We start from the raw sequence: 15,396 nt of genomic DNA, 5'->3' as shown, positions 1-15,396 counted from the left end.
ACTGTATGAGCACTAAGATCCTCATTACCATCCAGATTTCTCATCCCTTCAGTGGGATTTTCAAAAGCTAGATCCAGCAAAGGATGTGCACATCTACATCAGGACTTAAGTAAAGCCGAGGCTCTGATGACTGAAGCTGCTGTGCAGCTTCCTAGTGCCTCCCCCTTCGTTTCTGTAGTTTTGTAGGCAGCTAGCGTTCAGTTTTATCTGTGTGCAGAACTGTCTCAGGCTAAGTTCCGTAGTGCCTGTACAATGCCTAAACTTCACATCCAGCCCAACAGGTATCTTTGGAGGTGATACCAATGTATTTTGACAGGAAACGAAAGTTTGTTCTTTTAAACTGGACAAGCAAAAGCCAGAGGTGAAAGGCCACATTTGGAAACAAAAGAGAAAGTCCTGCACATTTTTATATACATGCATACAAATATTTGTAGGCATCTAGAGGTGTGTATTGCTGGGAACTGCAGGGAGTAGAAAACAGTTGCTGCATTTGGGTGTTTACAGTTCTGCTCATCTTTCTTGTAAAACGGCTCTGGACATCTTAATCTTGTAGAAAGTATTGGCTATGGCATGCTGGGGTGAGAGGAGGTCCTTTTCTGACTCCTTGAGCACTGAGAAAGGCTTAAGACCAACCCTTGTCATCTGGTTTAAAGGTATAACCTAATATTTAGATGCTTTGTATGAGGATCCTCTCTCTCTCTGTACATAAGTTACATTAGGACAGACCACAGCTTTGTCTGACCCAGTAACCTGTCTCTAACAGTGGACAAAACCAAGATGACAAGGGAAGAGATTTAGAACTGGGCACCATGTAACAATTATCCCCAGAAAAAATCTGCATAAAAAAGGATTCCACCATGGGAAATCTCCGAACTTCCACAGTCAGTACAGAGAGTAGGAAAATGAACATTTTAATGCAATATTGAGCAGGTAATTACTGCTGTTGTGTATTACTGTCTTGGTGGAATAGTTGCAATTGAAGTGTTCAAAGATCACAGCATCACAGAAAGGTTGAGGTTGGTGGGGACCTCTGGAGGTCATCTGGTCTAAATCCTTGCTCAAACAGGGCCACCTAGACTCAGTTTCCCAGGACAGTGACTAGATGGTTTTTGAATATCTCCAAGGAGAGAGACTCCACAACCTCCCCGGGCAACCTATTCCAGTGTTCAGTCATCCTCACAGTAAAAAAGCACTTTCTGATGTTGAGAGGAGCCTCCTGTGTTTCAGTTTGTGCCCATTGCCTCTTGTCCTGTCATTGGGCAAACTGAAAAAGCCTGACTCCATCGTCTTTGCACCTTCCCTTCAGGTATTTACATACATTAATAAGATGCCCCTTGAGTTTTCTCTTCTCCAGGCAAAACAGTCTCAGCTCTCTCAGCTTTTCCTCATATGTGAGGTGCTCCAGTCCCTTAATCATCCTTGTGGCTCCTCACTAGACTCTTTCCAGTATGTCCATGTCTCTCTTGTACTGAGGAGCCCAGCACTGGACACCGTACTCCCACTGTGGCTTTGCCGGTGCTGAGCAGAGGGGAAAGATGACCTCCCTTGACCTGCTGGCAATACTTTGTCTAAAGTGGCCAAGGATACTATTATCCTTCTTTGCAGCAAGGGCACATTGCTGGCTCATGTTCAAGCTGGTGTGCACCAGGACTCCCAGGTTCTTTTCTGCCAAGCTGCTTTTCAGCTGGGTGTCCCCAGCACTTACCGGTGCCTGGGGTTGTTCTTCCCCAGGTGCAGGACTTTGCACTTGTCCTTGTTGAACTTCACGATGTTCCTGTCAGCTCATTTCTCCAGCCTGTCAAGGTCCCTCTGGACGGCAGCATGACCCTCTGGGCTATCAGCAGCTCCTCCCAGTTTCGTGTCATCTGCAAACTTGCTGAAGGCTACAGTCTGCCTCATCATCCAGATCATTAATGAAGATGTTAAACAGGACTGGACCCAGTAGTGACCCCTGGGGTATACTCTAGTCACTGGCCTCCAACTAGACTTTGTGCCACTGACCATCACCCTCTGGACCCAGCCGTTCAGCCAGTTTTCAATACTCCTCACTGCTCATCCATCCCATACATCAACAGCTGCTCTGTGAAGATCTTATGGGAGACAGTGTCAGAGGCCTTACTGAAGTCCAGACAGACAACATTCACTGCTCTCCCCTCATCTACCAGGCCAGTCACTTCATCATAGAAGTTTATTAAGTTGGTCAAGAATGACTTCCCCTTGGTGAAGCCATGCTGACTACTCCTGATGATTTTCTCATCTTTAATGTGCCTGGAAATAGTTTCCAGAATTAGCTGCTCTGCCACCTTCCCTGGGACTGATGTGAGGCAGATCGGTCTGTAGTTCCATAGGTCCTCCTTCTTGAAGATGGGGGTGACATTTGTTTTCCTCCAGTCTTTGGGCACTTCTAGTTGACATCATTGGTCAAAGATTATCAAGAGTGGCCTTGCAATGATATCTGCCAGCTCCCTCAGCACTCGTGGGTGCATCCCATCAGGGCCCATGGACTTATGCATGTCCAGTTGGCGTAAGTATTCCCTAATCTGGTCCTCTTCTGCCAAGGTGACATTTTCCTTGCTTAAACCTTTCCCCCTATCTCTGGGACCTGGGATTCCTGAAGGTCTGAAAGATAACGAACCAGAAACTCTTGCATGCATTTAACTTACAGGATGCATTTGAATGTCTTCTGTTTGCCTTTCCATTTGTCACAGTCTCTGAAGTCTTGAAACTAGCAGTTTAAATTTCAGTTAAACAGGAATGTTCTGTAACTCTCTTATTGTCTCAAAACAACAAGAGGCAAGCCTTGCTGTCTCAAAGTGTGCAGTAATACTGTGACTAAAACCAATTTATTATACTTGTCTTTTATTGGAAATGACACATCTGTTTACTAGCCACTAGATGGTGTCTATCTGACAGTAGTAATACAGTGCAAGTACTTATGAGTACTTAGCAAAGCAAATACATGAAATTAATTCAGACTCTGAAATAAGGCTTAGCTATATTAATTTGAAAAGCAAGAAAGCTTTCATGAAATATTAGTTATTATAAATCAAAGTTATTTATGAAAATAAGTCAGTATTTGAACTTCAAACTCTAGATTGTGGAAACTGTGCAAATTATCTTGTGAAAATTGAAGATTAGGAAAGTGATAAAATATCAGTGACCTCACATTTGTTTAAAGTAAAAACTTGGGCAAGCATTTCATTTGCAAGTAAATAAAAGCTGGAAAAGCAAGTCATAGTGGGTGTTAAGAAAATAGGGAGAAAAAGACTAGGTAACGTCCCTGCCAGTCTAAAAAGCAGGGAGATTCACTGTATCATACTAAATAAGTCACTCCTTATTTGTAGGAGCTTGTAGAGTTTATTATGAGAGAAAATGTTATATGTATAACTGAATGAGTTATTAGTTTCTTACATAGAGTGTCACTTGCTGTGCTGAGATGTTTATAAAGTGTCACTGTACGCCCTTCCTCATAGGTGTATTAGTTACATTAGTATTGACTCAGCCTCACGTAGCCAGGTTACATGCTATGGATCTTTAATTTGCCAGGTTTGGAGGGTTACTGACATTTTTGAATCCTAAAGTATGCTAGAGAATAAAGTAGGGAGACACTGAGTGTATGTAGGTTGTCTTGTGCATGAGTTCTGGGAAGTGACGGGACAAACACTGCTTTACTACTCTTGCTGGAAATGTCTCTCTTTAGTAAGGTGTGCTGTGGCTACTGCAGTCTCAGAGACATGGAGAAGCTTTGTAGGCAAAGAACCTGACAGGCAAATCCAGACATCAACAGAGTAATGTAATCAGGCATTTAATACTTTCAAACACTACGTAAGGTTAAGGACTGCTATTACTGCACCTAAAGGGCTACATATGAGTACATTATTATTTTTATGTTCCTGCAAATCACATTCTTCTTGTATCTAGCTCTCTGATAAAAGGTCTCTTTACCTGTGGGGATCTGGACACTTTACAAAGGCCATGCACAAATCAAAAAATGCTCTGTAGAGGCACTGAAGCTTTGTATTCTCCCATAACAGAGAGCAGAATGCAGTTACAGTGCTTCCGACTAACCAGCATCATGTTGCTTGCTTATACAATTGGTAGGTAGTCAGACTTAATTTCTGTCTCAGTCACATTACATGTCTACTTATTATGCTTCTATTGTTTTTTGTATTACAGTCAGTAAACAAAGACTTTTTCAGTTTATAATCCATCACCACAAACTATGCCCTTTCAGTTGTATTCTGACAATTTCTTGGAATGGAAGCAATAAGGTTTGTGAATCTGTGAAGCTCAGTGAGTGGCTTGTCCTGGTTTTATTTCTTTACAGGGTAAGGTTAGATCTTTTGCTATTTTAAATTGCAGTTAATACACAAATTCTATGGGTTTTTTATTCTAGATATTTTTGCCAAGTTTTTCAATACATTAGAATTTGAGAACTTGAATATTCCCTTCCTCCACACATATCACCTTCTCCCTAAATAGTACCCAGTTACTGTGTTGAATAGTACTTATTTCTTCAGAGACAAGAGACTAGGGGAAAACATAGTTCTACATCTAAGTGAATTTCAAAATTTCTGTTCTCTAAGGGGTTGCAATATTTTGATAGTGTTCTTTTGTCCTATAATGGATCACAAGTAATATTTCACAGTGCCTTGGAAGAAGATGTATCTGTGGCTGTTATAATTCATAATTTAGGCAGGTTTGGCTCCAGACTTCAGGTACCATTGGAGTACACAGCAAATATTTGTTAACTAATGCTTTTGAACAAGAACTTTAACTAAAAGGGCTTGATTAAATGGCTCTTGTGGCATTTTGCTTCATTCTACTTTCAGGCAAAAAATCTGATTCATAGTTCATAGTTTCTCTGTTGGTCTTTGGTGAATGCTCTTAGAAGCACTGCGGATGACTCTGTGCATTACTTGTTAGAGAAAATACACAGGGTATGAAGTCTTTTATAGAAATCAAAAGCCAGCCTGTGGCTCTGAACTTGCTTCAGGTCTTACTGATCTGGTACCAAGTGTTTCAAAGTGAACTGAGGGACATCTGCAGATGTGGACACAAACATGAACATTGAAGCTAGCTTTCAGCATTTAGGGTTTGATTTAGGGTTCTTGCACAAGCTTATCAACTATTTTCACAAACACCCTTATAATCACTCTCTACTGGACAGTCTTGATCTTTATCTCCAGTTTAGGGAAAACCACGTGCTCTTACCTTGGACAGAGGCTCCTTTCTTTGTTTTCTGTGTGCAGAACTACTTGGCCTTTCTAATGGACTTTTTCTTTCCTCCCTCAGACTCAGCTGCATTGTAATTTAGCTGAGGTTCTGTAGTTGTTTTTTTTTCTCCTCTTAAAATTTTAATAAAAAAAGTTTTTCAGTCTCTTGGCAAGCTGTTCCAGGGGGGCTTGTCTTCTGCCAGGAGCCTTTCTTGGCTTCCATATTGCTCCATTTGGTGCACTCTCTGTACATCTGGATTTAGCACTGATATGTTTCTTCTTGGGACTGTCTGGACAGAGTATGTGTATATATGCTCTCAGGCACAAACATGGTAGAAATCTCTAGGATCTCTGGATGCACAGCAGCCTCAGTGCTGCTGCTGAGCAGTAATTCCACCCAGGTGTCCCAGATGGTTGTAATAAATGTTTGAATCCTGCCCTGAGAAAATTTTCAAGTGGAGAAAAAATGACAAATCCAGAGAAGTTAGGACATAGGCAACTCTACCTGGAGTGAAATGGTGGGGTATACAGAGATGTTATGTCCTGTTCCTGATTCCGTTACAGTGACTGGGGTTTTCTCTATACTTCAGCAGTCTTTCTGAAATAAGTCTACAGTTTTGAGATGGAAACTTCAGTTTGGTGGGGACTATTATCTCAGAAACAAGGAAAAATCTCCTGTGTTCTGAATATAATACATGCTAGAAATTAGTTCTATGTTTGTAAGGGGAATCATTGTTTTACCTTTGGTGTAATGGTGACAAAGCCCCCTGAAGGAATTAATTGTGTTCCTTACCCTCTGCAACAGGTTGTTATTTTCTCCGCTGGTCTGTCCCAGCTGTTCATAGGCCTACGCTGGGAACGGCCTTGCGGTGGGTCAGAAAGGGAATGCGCACCTGGGCTGGAAGCTAGGGAGGGAAAGAAAGTTTTTAAACTGGCTCTGGTAGCAGAGATATTCTGACATAAAACTGTACTTTGAGAGGACTGCTTGTCCTATGTCCCGATAGTAGGAATAGCAGAATTTTGTCCACAATTTGTGCGAATCGGTTTATTTTGAAGGCACAAGTAATACATGTGACTTGTTTGACCATTTGCACAGGGGAAAGCCTACCCTGTAAATCAGTTTAGTTTTGTAGCTGTAAATTAGTTTAGTTTTGCATAGAAACTATTCCACCACCATAGGGGTGGTGGAATGAATTGTGGCAAACATGAAATAACAGCTGGCCTAGAATGGGGTATGGAAATTAAAAAACTGAAGGGTTTTGAACAGATTTCCCAGTTAGGTGACTCAGTGTCCACAGTGTCTTTTCCTCGCTTTTTTAACTTTGTTCCTGAACGACTCCAGAGTTCTTTCCAGCGTGTGTCACGCACCACATGCTTTATTCACATTCCAGGTATCCCACACTTGTTTTCACAGAGTCAAAAACTAAGGGGTTTTTTCCTTCTCTCTTTCTCCCCCCTTCCCCAAATCTTAGTCTATTTATAAATTGCACAACTTGACATGGAAGCACTGTGACCAACGTGCAAGCATAGAGTTTAATTATCAGTTACTCTTTTTGATGTTGGTTTGGCAACCAGACAGACAGAAGTGCATTGCAGATGTCTGGTTCAAGTGTTATATGGGCGAAGCAGAGGGAACTGAGTAAACATTTTCTCTGCGTCCTTCTCAATACTTCTTATTCTAACTCTGCCATGAGAGGGAATACACTTTCTACAGGTGGTGGTTGTTGTCGTTGTAGTTTTTTAATGCTGTTTCTGATAATTTGCTTGAAGTGCAACTTTTGTTCAGCTTCTGAAGGAGTTACGGATGATTTAGCCAAATCTTTCCTTAAAGACATGATTCTTACTCAAGAGAACTTAGTACTTGGTAAGTGGCCATTTTACCAGCATTCAAAAAGTCTTCCAAAGTGAAAGGCACAAAATTTCATCTTATACTGTAACAACACACAGAACAAAATGCTCGGCTGCTGCTTCTGATAAGAGCAGTACACTTTCGTTATCAAAGCCATTTGCCCCTTGTTTTGGATGAGAACTGCTGTCCTCATTGTGTATGTATATAAAGGGACATTTCACTACGTTAGAATACAGCTAAGGTGGAAATAAAGCTCATGCAATGCAGAGGGCATACTTTTTTGGGGGCACTCTGCAGTGGGCCATCCATGAGCATACTTCAGAAAGGATTAGTCCTCAGCTCTGTCTGGATAGATAGATGTGAACAGTATGTGAGTTAGCTACTGAGGTAGGGCAAAACTCCTGTCTCAATTATCTTTTTTCCATGCCAGCATAAATCATGAGTAATTCCTTGAGTATAATAAAGTAAGACTGGTTTTATCCCAATGTAAATGAGAGAAGATGCCAAGTTCTTGGTGTAAATATACAAAAACTTGTAAAAATTCCTTTTCTTGACGTACATCTTACTCTACCTTTGAATAACATATTTTTTTTTTCTCTTCATTCACTGTGATCATTCCTTTTTTTTTCCTTTTAGTGTGAAAATATAGAGGTGCTAGTATGTCCACATTTGAGAAAACTTATCATCCTGCTTTCGAAGTGAAATAGCATTGCAATTTGCTGAAGTGAAACTATTGACTTCAGTAGGGGTGGAACGCTTACAAACCTTATAAAACTATGCCAATGTGCCTTTTTAGAGGGGTGCTAGAAGGAAACCCACCCCAAGGTATTCTTAAGGTCTGAGCCAAGAATTGCTGAATCCAACTGTGACTACAGTGGATTTTGTCACAGGTGTTTGTAGAGCCTTGAGTCCTATTCAGAGCAATGGGAGAACAGTTCTTGGGATGTGGTAAAAAAGGAAGGAACATGTCCATGTCCTGTAGTTTTTCTAGCTTGATGAACTCAGATTTAAATTTATCATCATGCTTCCAAGCACTGTCATTGCTTCTCCTGAGATTATTTCACTTTCTGGCACATTGGTGGACTGAGTTTGGTCACAGCAGTCTTAATTATTTTTCTTTTTCAAAATATTTAAGCCACAAAACATTGTGCAGTTTTCTTCTTGGCAACAGCTTTTTTCCATACTGCCAGGACATTGTTGAGCTCTTCTCACTTTCTCTTGGCATGGATGCAAATAGTAACCCTTTGCTTTATAGGTTACAGATCGCATTTATCACAGGAAGGCTTAAAAATTCTAGAGGAAGCCTCATGAGCTTCAACTTCATTGACCCTGCTCAGCTGCTCTTTAATGCTTCTGGGTTTTGAACACTTTCTGTATTAATTTATGGCCCTTTGTCAAAACAATAGTTTAGAACAGCTCACTTTGTGGACTATTTTTCATGTCTGCTTTGACCTATTTGGACCACTGTACTAGCTATGCATGCTGCCCAACTCTACAAATAAGGAGTAAGAAGACAGATAATCAGACTAATTCCCCTCTCTTCCTTCTTGTTCCATGTTGTTAGGATGTGTTCAGTGACATTTGCCTTAATGTCAAATGCAAGGTGTGTCACTTCCCAGTCAGGAGGAAACCTGAGAGCAAACGGAGTCTCCCTCTTGTCCTGTGCTGCTCCAAGGCCATTGCTGCTGTATGTTGACTCACACAGGAGGCTTGAAGAAAAGCTATAGGCCATCTGATTATTTCTGTGTTTTAATCAAGTATTTCCTCCCTCACTTCATATTAAAAAAAAAAAAATATGTGAAAATAAAAAAACCCTACCTCCTAAACATTACCTCCAAAGTTACCTGACATGCCAGGTTACAGAGCAGTCCCACAGGATTCAGATTATATTTGCAACATAAATATTTACATTTATCATTTTATAAACTATACTATATCATATAGTATCATACTTCCATATATTCTGCGCAGATATGATAATCCGTTGTCCCAAGGTGCTCAAAAACTGTGCTGTGGTGTGACTGTAGAGTTGCTAAGCTGATATATGTTGTTTAAAGACTGGTTGCTGCAAATAGTATTCCCATTCTGACTTTGGCATGTTGTCTTTCTGAAACAAAAGAGAATTACACAGCTAATTAAGTTATTGCCATTCGACTCACTCTGTCATGATTCCACTTGTGTTGTTTGATACTTCACACAGTGTGTTTCTTATGATAGCCTTGCAAATGTCAGGTGTAGGGGCTATACTCCTTTCCCAGAAGATTCCTGAAATTTCCCTCGATTTTGTGCTAGTTCTCCAACTTACAGCATCCCCTTACATTGAAGATAATGTTGTCTGTGTACCACCTTAAAGTGCTTTTGTTCTGTTTTCTCTTTTATGATTGCATGTACCCTTTCTAAAGGATATGTGAGGTTGGTTAGACATAAGTAAATATAGGCACTGGTGTAAGGCAACGCTGAAATAGGCATGACTGCACTGCCCGCTTTCCTATGTGAGAGCCTAGGAATGTGAAGTTAGCTGCAGCTGTGGTGGTGTGAGAACAGCAGGAACTGGAGTAATAAAAAAACCCCACTGTTTCTACCCTTACTCCTTTCATCTGAGCTGGAAACGACCGTGGACGCTTGTCGTCTTGTCCCCTGGCTCTCTGCCTTGGTTGCACTCCTGGCCCTGGAGCAGCCTGGCCCCGAGACCTAGCTTCTGGAGTAGATAATTTCAGTTTGGCTTATACTGCTCAAAGGACTTGAACTCAACTCTACAGACATGGAGGTTTGTCATTAAATTCTGTCAGAATAGAATTATATCTGTTAGAAGAAATCCTGGGCCTCCAAAAATCTCATTTAACCATCTTCATTAGGAATAATTTAAATCTGGGTCACTAAGCTTGGGTAAAACTTTCCTAGTGTGAGTGAGTTCAGAATCAGCCTCAGACAGGGATTGTGCTTAGACTTCAGGAGGAACAAGTCTTGTGTTTCTTTCGTTAGACATGTTATCTTGAAATTCTTTTTGTTCTTTCTGCCACCACAGTGTGAATATATGTCTCACTGATTCAAACACAATGTCATGCCCTGAGTGCTCTCTGTTTAGCTGCTTTCTGTCCAGCATTCCTCCATCTTACTCTCTGGCTTGGGAAATGTTTCTAACTCTGTTGTTTTTATCTAAATTTAGTCTGATTTTAGTGACGGTGAGTTCATGAGCTCTCTGAAGCTCTTCGTGTTTTGCAATATTTGTAATCACTCTAACAGTACTTTGGAATGGTCAGTGAGTTCCATCTACGTTTAGTTTACTTCTTGCAGTGTGATTCATGAAGATGTTGGGCTGAGTACTAGCACGTATTTATCAACATCTACAGTGAACTGTTCCTCAGAGCAGAAACTGTTTTTTCAAACCAGCTGTCCAGAGACCGTTAATTTATCAAAAATATTTATTCTTTCTGAAAAGCCAGTGCTAAGTGTGCAAGTAAACCTTCCTTCTTTAACAGCAAGGCAAGATTACTAGTCTTTTAAGATATCAGAGGATGTTGTCAGTATGTTGCCATAGATGTCATTTCCATGACTCTCACCACTGAACCCAGGAGGACTACAGAGGCAAAGAAGATGGCATATCTAGATACAATTCTGAGGAGCTGAATCCTTTCCAATGTTTCTTGCTAAATATTTGGTTGAAATGCTGCCACTTTTGATGAAAATGAGGGGTATTTCACTGACTTCATTTTAAGGATGCAAAAGCCGCAGCCTTCCCTGAGCAGATGTTAAGTATGTATTATAATGATACAGGACTGTCTTTAACTTCTCTTAAAGGAGAACTCCAAACTGCCAGAATTACCCCCTTCATTTGGTGATACTGACTTCAAGATATTCAGGGTTTTCATCCATGTCTTTGACAATTAGTATTTTAACTTTCAGGGAGTGTTAAGAAGCTGTAAAACACATTTAAAAATTATGCCCTTGACACAAGCTTTTTTTTTTTTTCCTCTCCTTTTTCAGAAAGTATTTTGGAGAAAAGATAGGACTTTATTTTGCATGGCTGGGTTTATATACAGAATTCCTCATTCCATCTTCAGTAGTCGGGATTATTGTATTTCTTTATGGATGTATAACCATTGAGAGTGACATTCCTAGGTAAGTTTCTCTGTGATAGATAATTTGTTACTTGAAGATTATAAGACTGTGCTTTTTGTTCATAATCCTTAGTGAGATTAATTGCTTTTAACACGTCTGAAGAACAGTGATGTATCATTAACAACCCTGTGAGCATTAGAAATACACATGTAGATATCTGAATGACACACATTTATTTGGCTGTTCAGTATTGCAGCTCCTGAAACAGAAATGTTCAGTGGGTCTACTGCATTATTGTGAGTTCTTTTTTATGACACCCATTTGCTTTTTACGAATGCACGTATCTCCATGCTCACCGAGAAAGACATTATGCAGAACTAACTCACTGAAGTTAATTCAAATACACTGTCCAGTACTCTTGGATTACTTTGTTCTTAGTAAAATCAGACTATTTGCACAAGTAAGATAACAATAGTTAGTAGATTTGGCATATTTGGTATCCACAGTATCCTCCTTCTTGACAGGTACAAAAAATGTTGAGTTTTGTGCTGTGTGTCCTGAGGGTGTTATACTAAACAAAAACTGCCAAATCGACACAGTGATGTTAATGTCTGCCTCTCAGTGAAGAAAAAGGACACATCCTCTGTGTTATCTGTGTGTGACTTCTGGTGGAGATAGGACACTGGATTACTAGTACTGCTGGTCACATTGTTGTGGCAGGTCCTGCATTCTCTCAAATGAATTGGCAATTTTTAAAGTGGATCACTGCAGTAGGATGTTATTACTGTTAGGTAAATGGTGAATAACAACACGTCTGAGTCAGGGTTTGTTTCCTTAGCTTGATCTGAATGAATCTGGATGGGCTGTGCTTGTCTGTGGGAAAGCTTGTGCTAACATTTAAACTTAAGTGAGATTTATGGCTAAGATGTATCTGCAGCACCCTCTACTGCCTTTTGAAATAGAAGAGAGCATGACTTTAACAGTATGATAGCTGGAAACAGCTGTCAAATGATATAGTATTAAACATGTTGACACTACAGTTTGAGTAGTTCTTTCTTCATTTGAAGTCATAGACAAAATGCTATTTAATAATGGTCAATATAGGAACAATCATAATCACAGTATGCCACCTATCAATGAAGCAATGTTGCAAGTCTTTCCTTAGCTCACAGTCCTGGCAAGGACACTTGAGCTTTGCACTACTCAGTTCACCTGAGTAAGACTGTGTAGGTATGAAGGTCTTTCACATGCAAACCTTATGAAAAAAAGTGAAAGCATATTCAGCAGTGTCAAGTAGCGTTTGGCTTGTTAAAGAGATAGTGATAATGATTTTTTTAAAGATTTTTAGAAACTGAGAAAATACATAGCAAATAAGACTAAGAATTAAAATAACAACTTAAAGATTACAAATCTGTAAGAAAGTCTTTGATCTCACATTTTCCAGAGGACAGCTGAACAAATGCTGTAAACTGAGGGAAAGGAAATACAACTTAGCATCTGAATATATAAGGCAGAAGTGGAAGCTTTCTAGTTTTTATAAAATTTGCTGCTGGGGGGAGGGGGCTTTTTTCCTATTTTTTTTTTTATTTTGGAAAATTAGGTTAGCACCCTGTACTAGAAAAACAAGGAGCTGTGGAGATCAAGAATAGCACATATATATTCAGCATTCAAACTTGAGAACCCTGAAATGTAAAGGTATCTGATTTCCTGAAACCACTGTGCACACAATACCTGAACACCCTGAAAACATATTAGAATGGGTGCCTAAAATAACGGCCCACACTTGAATAACGTAGCCAAAACCTTATAGCAGATGGTGGTACAGATGAGAATTGGTGTTAAAGCCTTATGCTGGGAAAACAACCATTGCTTTTATAAATATCTTAAAAATAAAATGCAGGGTAGAGGTGAATCTCAAAGTAAATGTTGTGAAATATAACATCCTTGCTAAGAATGAGACTCTTGGTTGGTGTAAGTCTTTTAAATTCAGTACAAGTATGTCAGTTTATACCAAACCCTAGCATATCTTGCAAATGGTGTTGCAAATTTATTTTGTCTGTGACACAGACCAACCAACATGCCTGGGTGCTGGTTCTGGCTTTTATGCAAACATACATGGCCAGTCCCGATAAAGTAGCATGGTATTTGACATGGATTTTTGTGCCTCCATGTTAAAAATGTGTGTTTCGTCAAGGACACAGAATTTCTTTCATGGCCACTTCAGAATTCTTTTTCATGAATTTAAATCTGATCTGTATCAAATCATGTAACTGACTGCAGAGATGGCATATTCCACTTTGACTGTATTTTAATTAATTTCTTTTAGTGTGGTTAACCTCAGTCTTCAGTGATGCAGTCTTGACAAATTCACTAATACAGTGTGGTAATTAGATTGTTTGCTGTATTGCATTGCTCTCCTGTTGGTAAGGTGCCTATAAGTATTTTAATATTCCAGCTCATGGCAACGTGCCTTGAAGAAACACACAACTTCTGTTCTCTGCAAGTGCAAGCCACATACGTTGCAAATAGCTCATAATATCTATGATGTGCTGCTTGATACCACTACTGTACATACCCCTTTTCTAAGTCGTAATACTCTTTGTGCACTTGTCATTCCCAGTAAAGAAATGTGCGACCAACGCAATGCCTTCACCATGTGCCCCCTGTGCGACAAGTTCTGTGATTACTGGAACCTCAGCTCTGCTTGTGCTACCGCTCGAGCTAGCCACTTATTTGACAACCCCGCCACGGTCTTCTTCTCCATCTTTATGGCTCTCTGGGGTGAGTATTGCTTTGCATGTTAACAGCGTGGTTTGATCTTTGGACTCCTGACAGAAATGAAAGCTGCGATGTACAGTAGTAGAACATAGGGTAGCCTTATTTATAATAAAGTGCTATTAGATTGAATGTGATACCTGTGGCTTTATGGAGCTGGCAAACCCCAGAAGGCCAGCGAGGAGCTGTCTGTGCCGGCACAGGAGAAAGCAATATTACAAGGCTCTCCGTTGTCAACAGCAAGCTTTGGAATAAATGGAGAGGATTTGGGTAGTTCAGGGAAGAAAAATGTGTCCTTTCTCCATCTACTGCCTTGTTTAATGGCACTTCTAATCTTTGCCATGTTTTTCTTCATTTTTCTTCCTCTTCTATTGACATGGCAAGTCCCTTTAATACCTTCTGCATTTGGGTCCAGAATGTATTTGGGGATTGGTGTGGTGCAGGCAGCTGAAAGGGTTTAATTTAAGCACAGGGTGCACTTCCATGTGGGACAACTTAGTCACATAATTTTATCAAAACTTTATGGGATTCCAAGAACAATGGGACTATTATCATTTTAATTATAATATGTTCTAAAGTACTCCATTTAAACAAGCTTGGTTTTCTTTAATGGCAAATATACCCTGTCTCACTGAGGATATCAAAACACTTCATAAACACTAATGAATGCATTGTAGTGCTATTCTTATTGTTTCTGGCCTCACCTCTGCCCTGAAAAGTGTGTGCACTGTGCTTGCATGTATTATTGCTGGTGTTATGCCCTCATTCACTCTAGATCTTGTTTATTGTGAAAGTTAAAAGGTGTTATTGCTACCGTAAGATGATCTTTTATTTCCCTATTCATTGTTCATGAAAAGAAATTTTCATTCTTAATATGAAATTGAGCAAATACATTATCGTATTATAGCGTTATACTATTATATACATTACATATTGTGTTATACTTTGCAACTCTTTGCAAATTTTACAGGTTGTTTTAGAAATGACTGATTGGTAGCTTGATGTGGGATATGGATAGCATAGGGTTTTTAAGGAACTTGCAGACAGAACAGATCATGGAAGTAAGAAATTTTTGTTTACCAGTTCCTGGAAACCCTTCAGCAGAAGTTAGAGAACATGTAAGCACTATGACTGAGAGAAATGGCAAAAAATGGTGAATTTATAGACTCGCGCAATGACTTACTTTCCTACTTCAGATCGCTGCCACTTACAGAGTAGACTGGCAGATAAGGTGTCACAGTTTTGTAATACACTGCCTTGTCCAAGTTTCAGTGTAACTGTTTAGACAGCATGTGTATGAATGACAGTTCATTTACTCTTTCATAGGTAAAAATAGTATTTTTCTGACAAAGAATCTGTCCTGTAAACTTACATCCACGCAAATGATCATTTCCTTGGAGCCTCATCCAAAACAATTATATTTTAGTATCAGCAATGCAATGTGCAAAACAAAATGTTGGTATATCCTTGCACTATGATAAATTAGTAGAATCTGTA

At 39.7% G+C, this 15,396-nt stretch overlaps 1 protein-coding gene across 1 annotated transcript in view; it reads left to right on the top strand.

Annotated features, from left to right (window-relative positions):
- The window catches only part of ANO2 (anoctamin 2), a 195,529-nt gene that overhangs the window by 65,526 nt on the left and 114,607 nt on the right, over positions 1-15,396 (top strand). Inside the window, exons 11-12 of the mRNA XM_075051673.1 lie at positions 11,050-11,184; positions 13,745-13,905. Of these exons, the coding sequence (XP_074907774.1) occupies positions 11,050-11,184; positions 13,745-13,905 (296 nt within the window). The remainder of the gene's footprint in view (positions 1-11,049; positions 11,185-13,744; positions 13,906-15,396) is intronic.

The sequence above is a fragment of the Buteo buteo genome, chromosome 19 (assembly GCF_964188355.1).
Source record: "Buteo buteo chromosome 19, bButBut1.hap1.1, whole genome shotgun sequence".
NCBI lineage: Eukaryota > Metazoa > Chordata > Aves > Accipitriformes > Accipitridae > Buteo > Buteo buteo.
The sequence above is the reverse complement of the archived record's forward strand: the minus strand, read 5'-3'. Positions and strand labels throughout refer to the sequence as shown.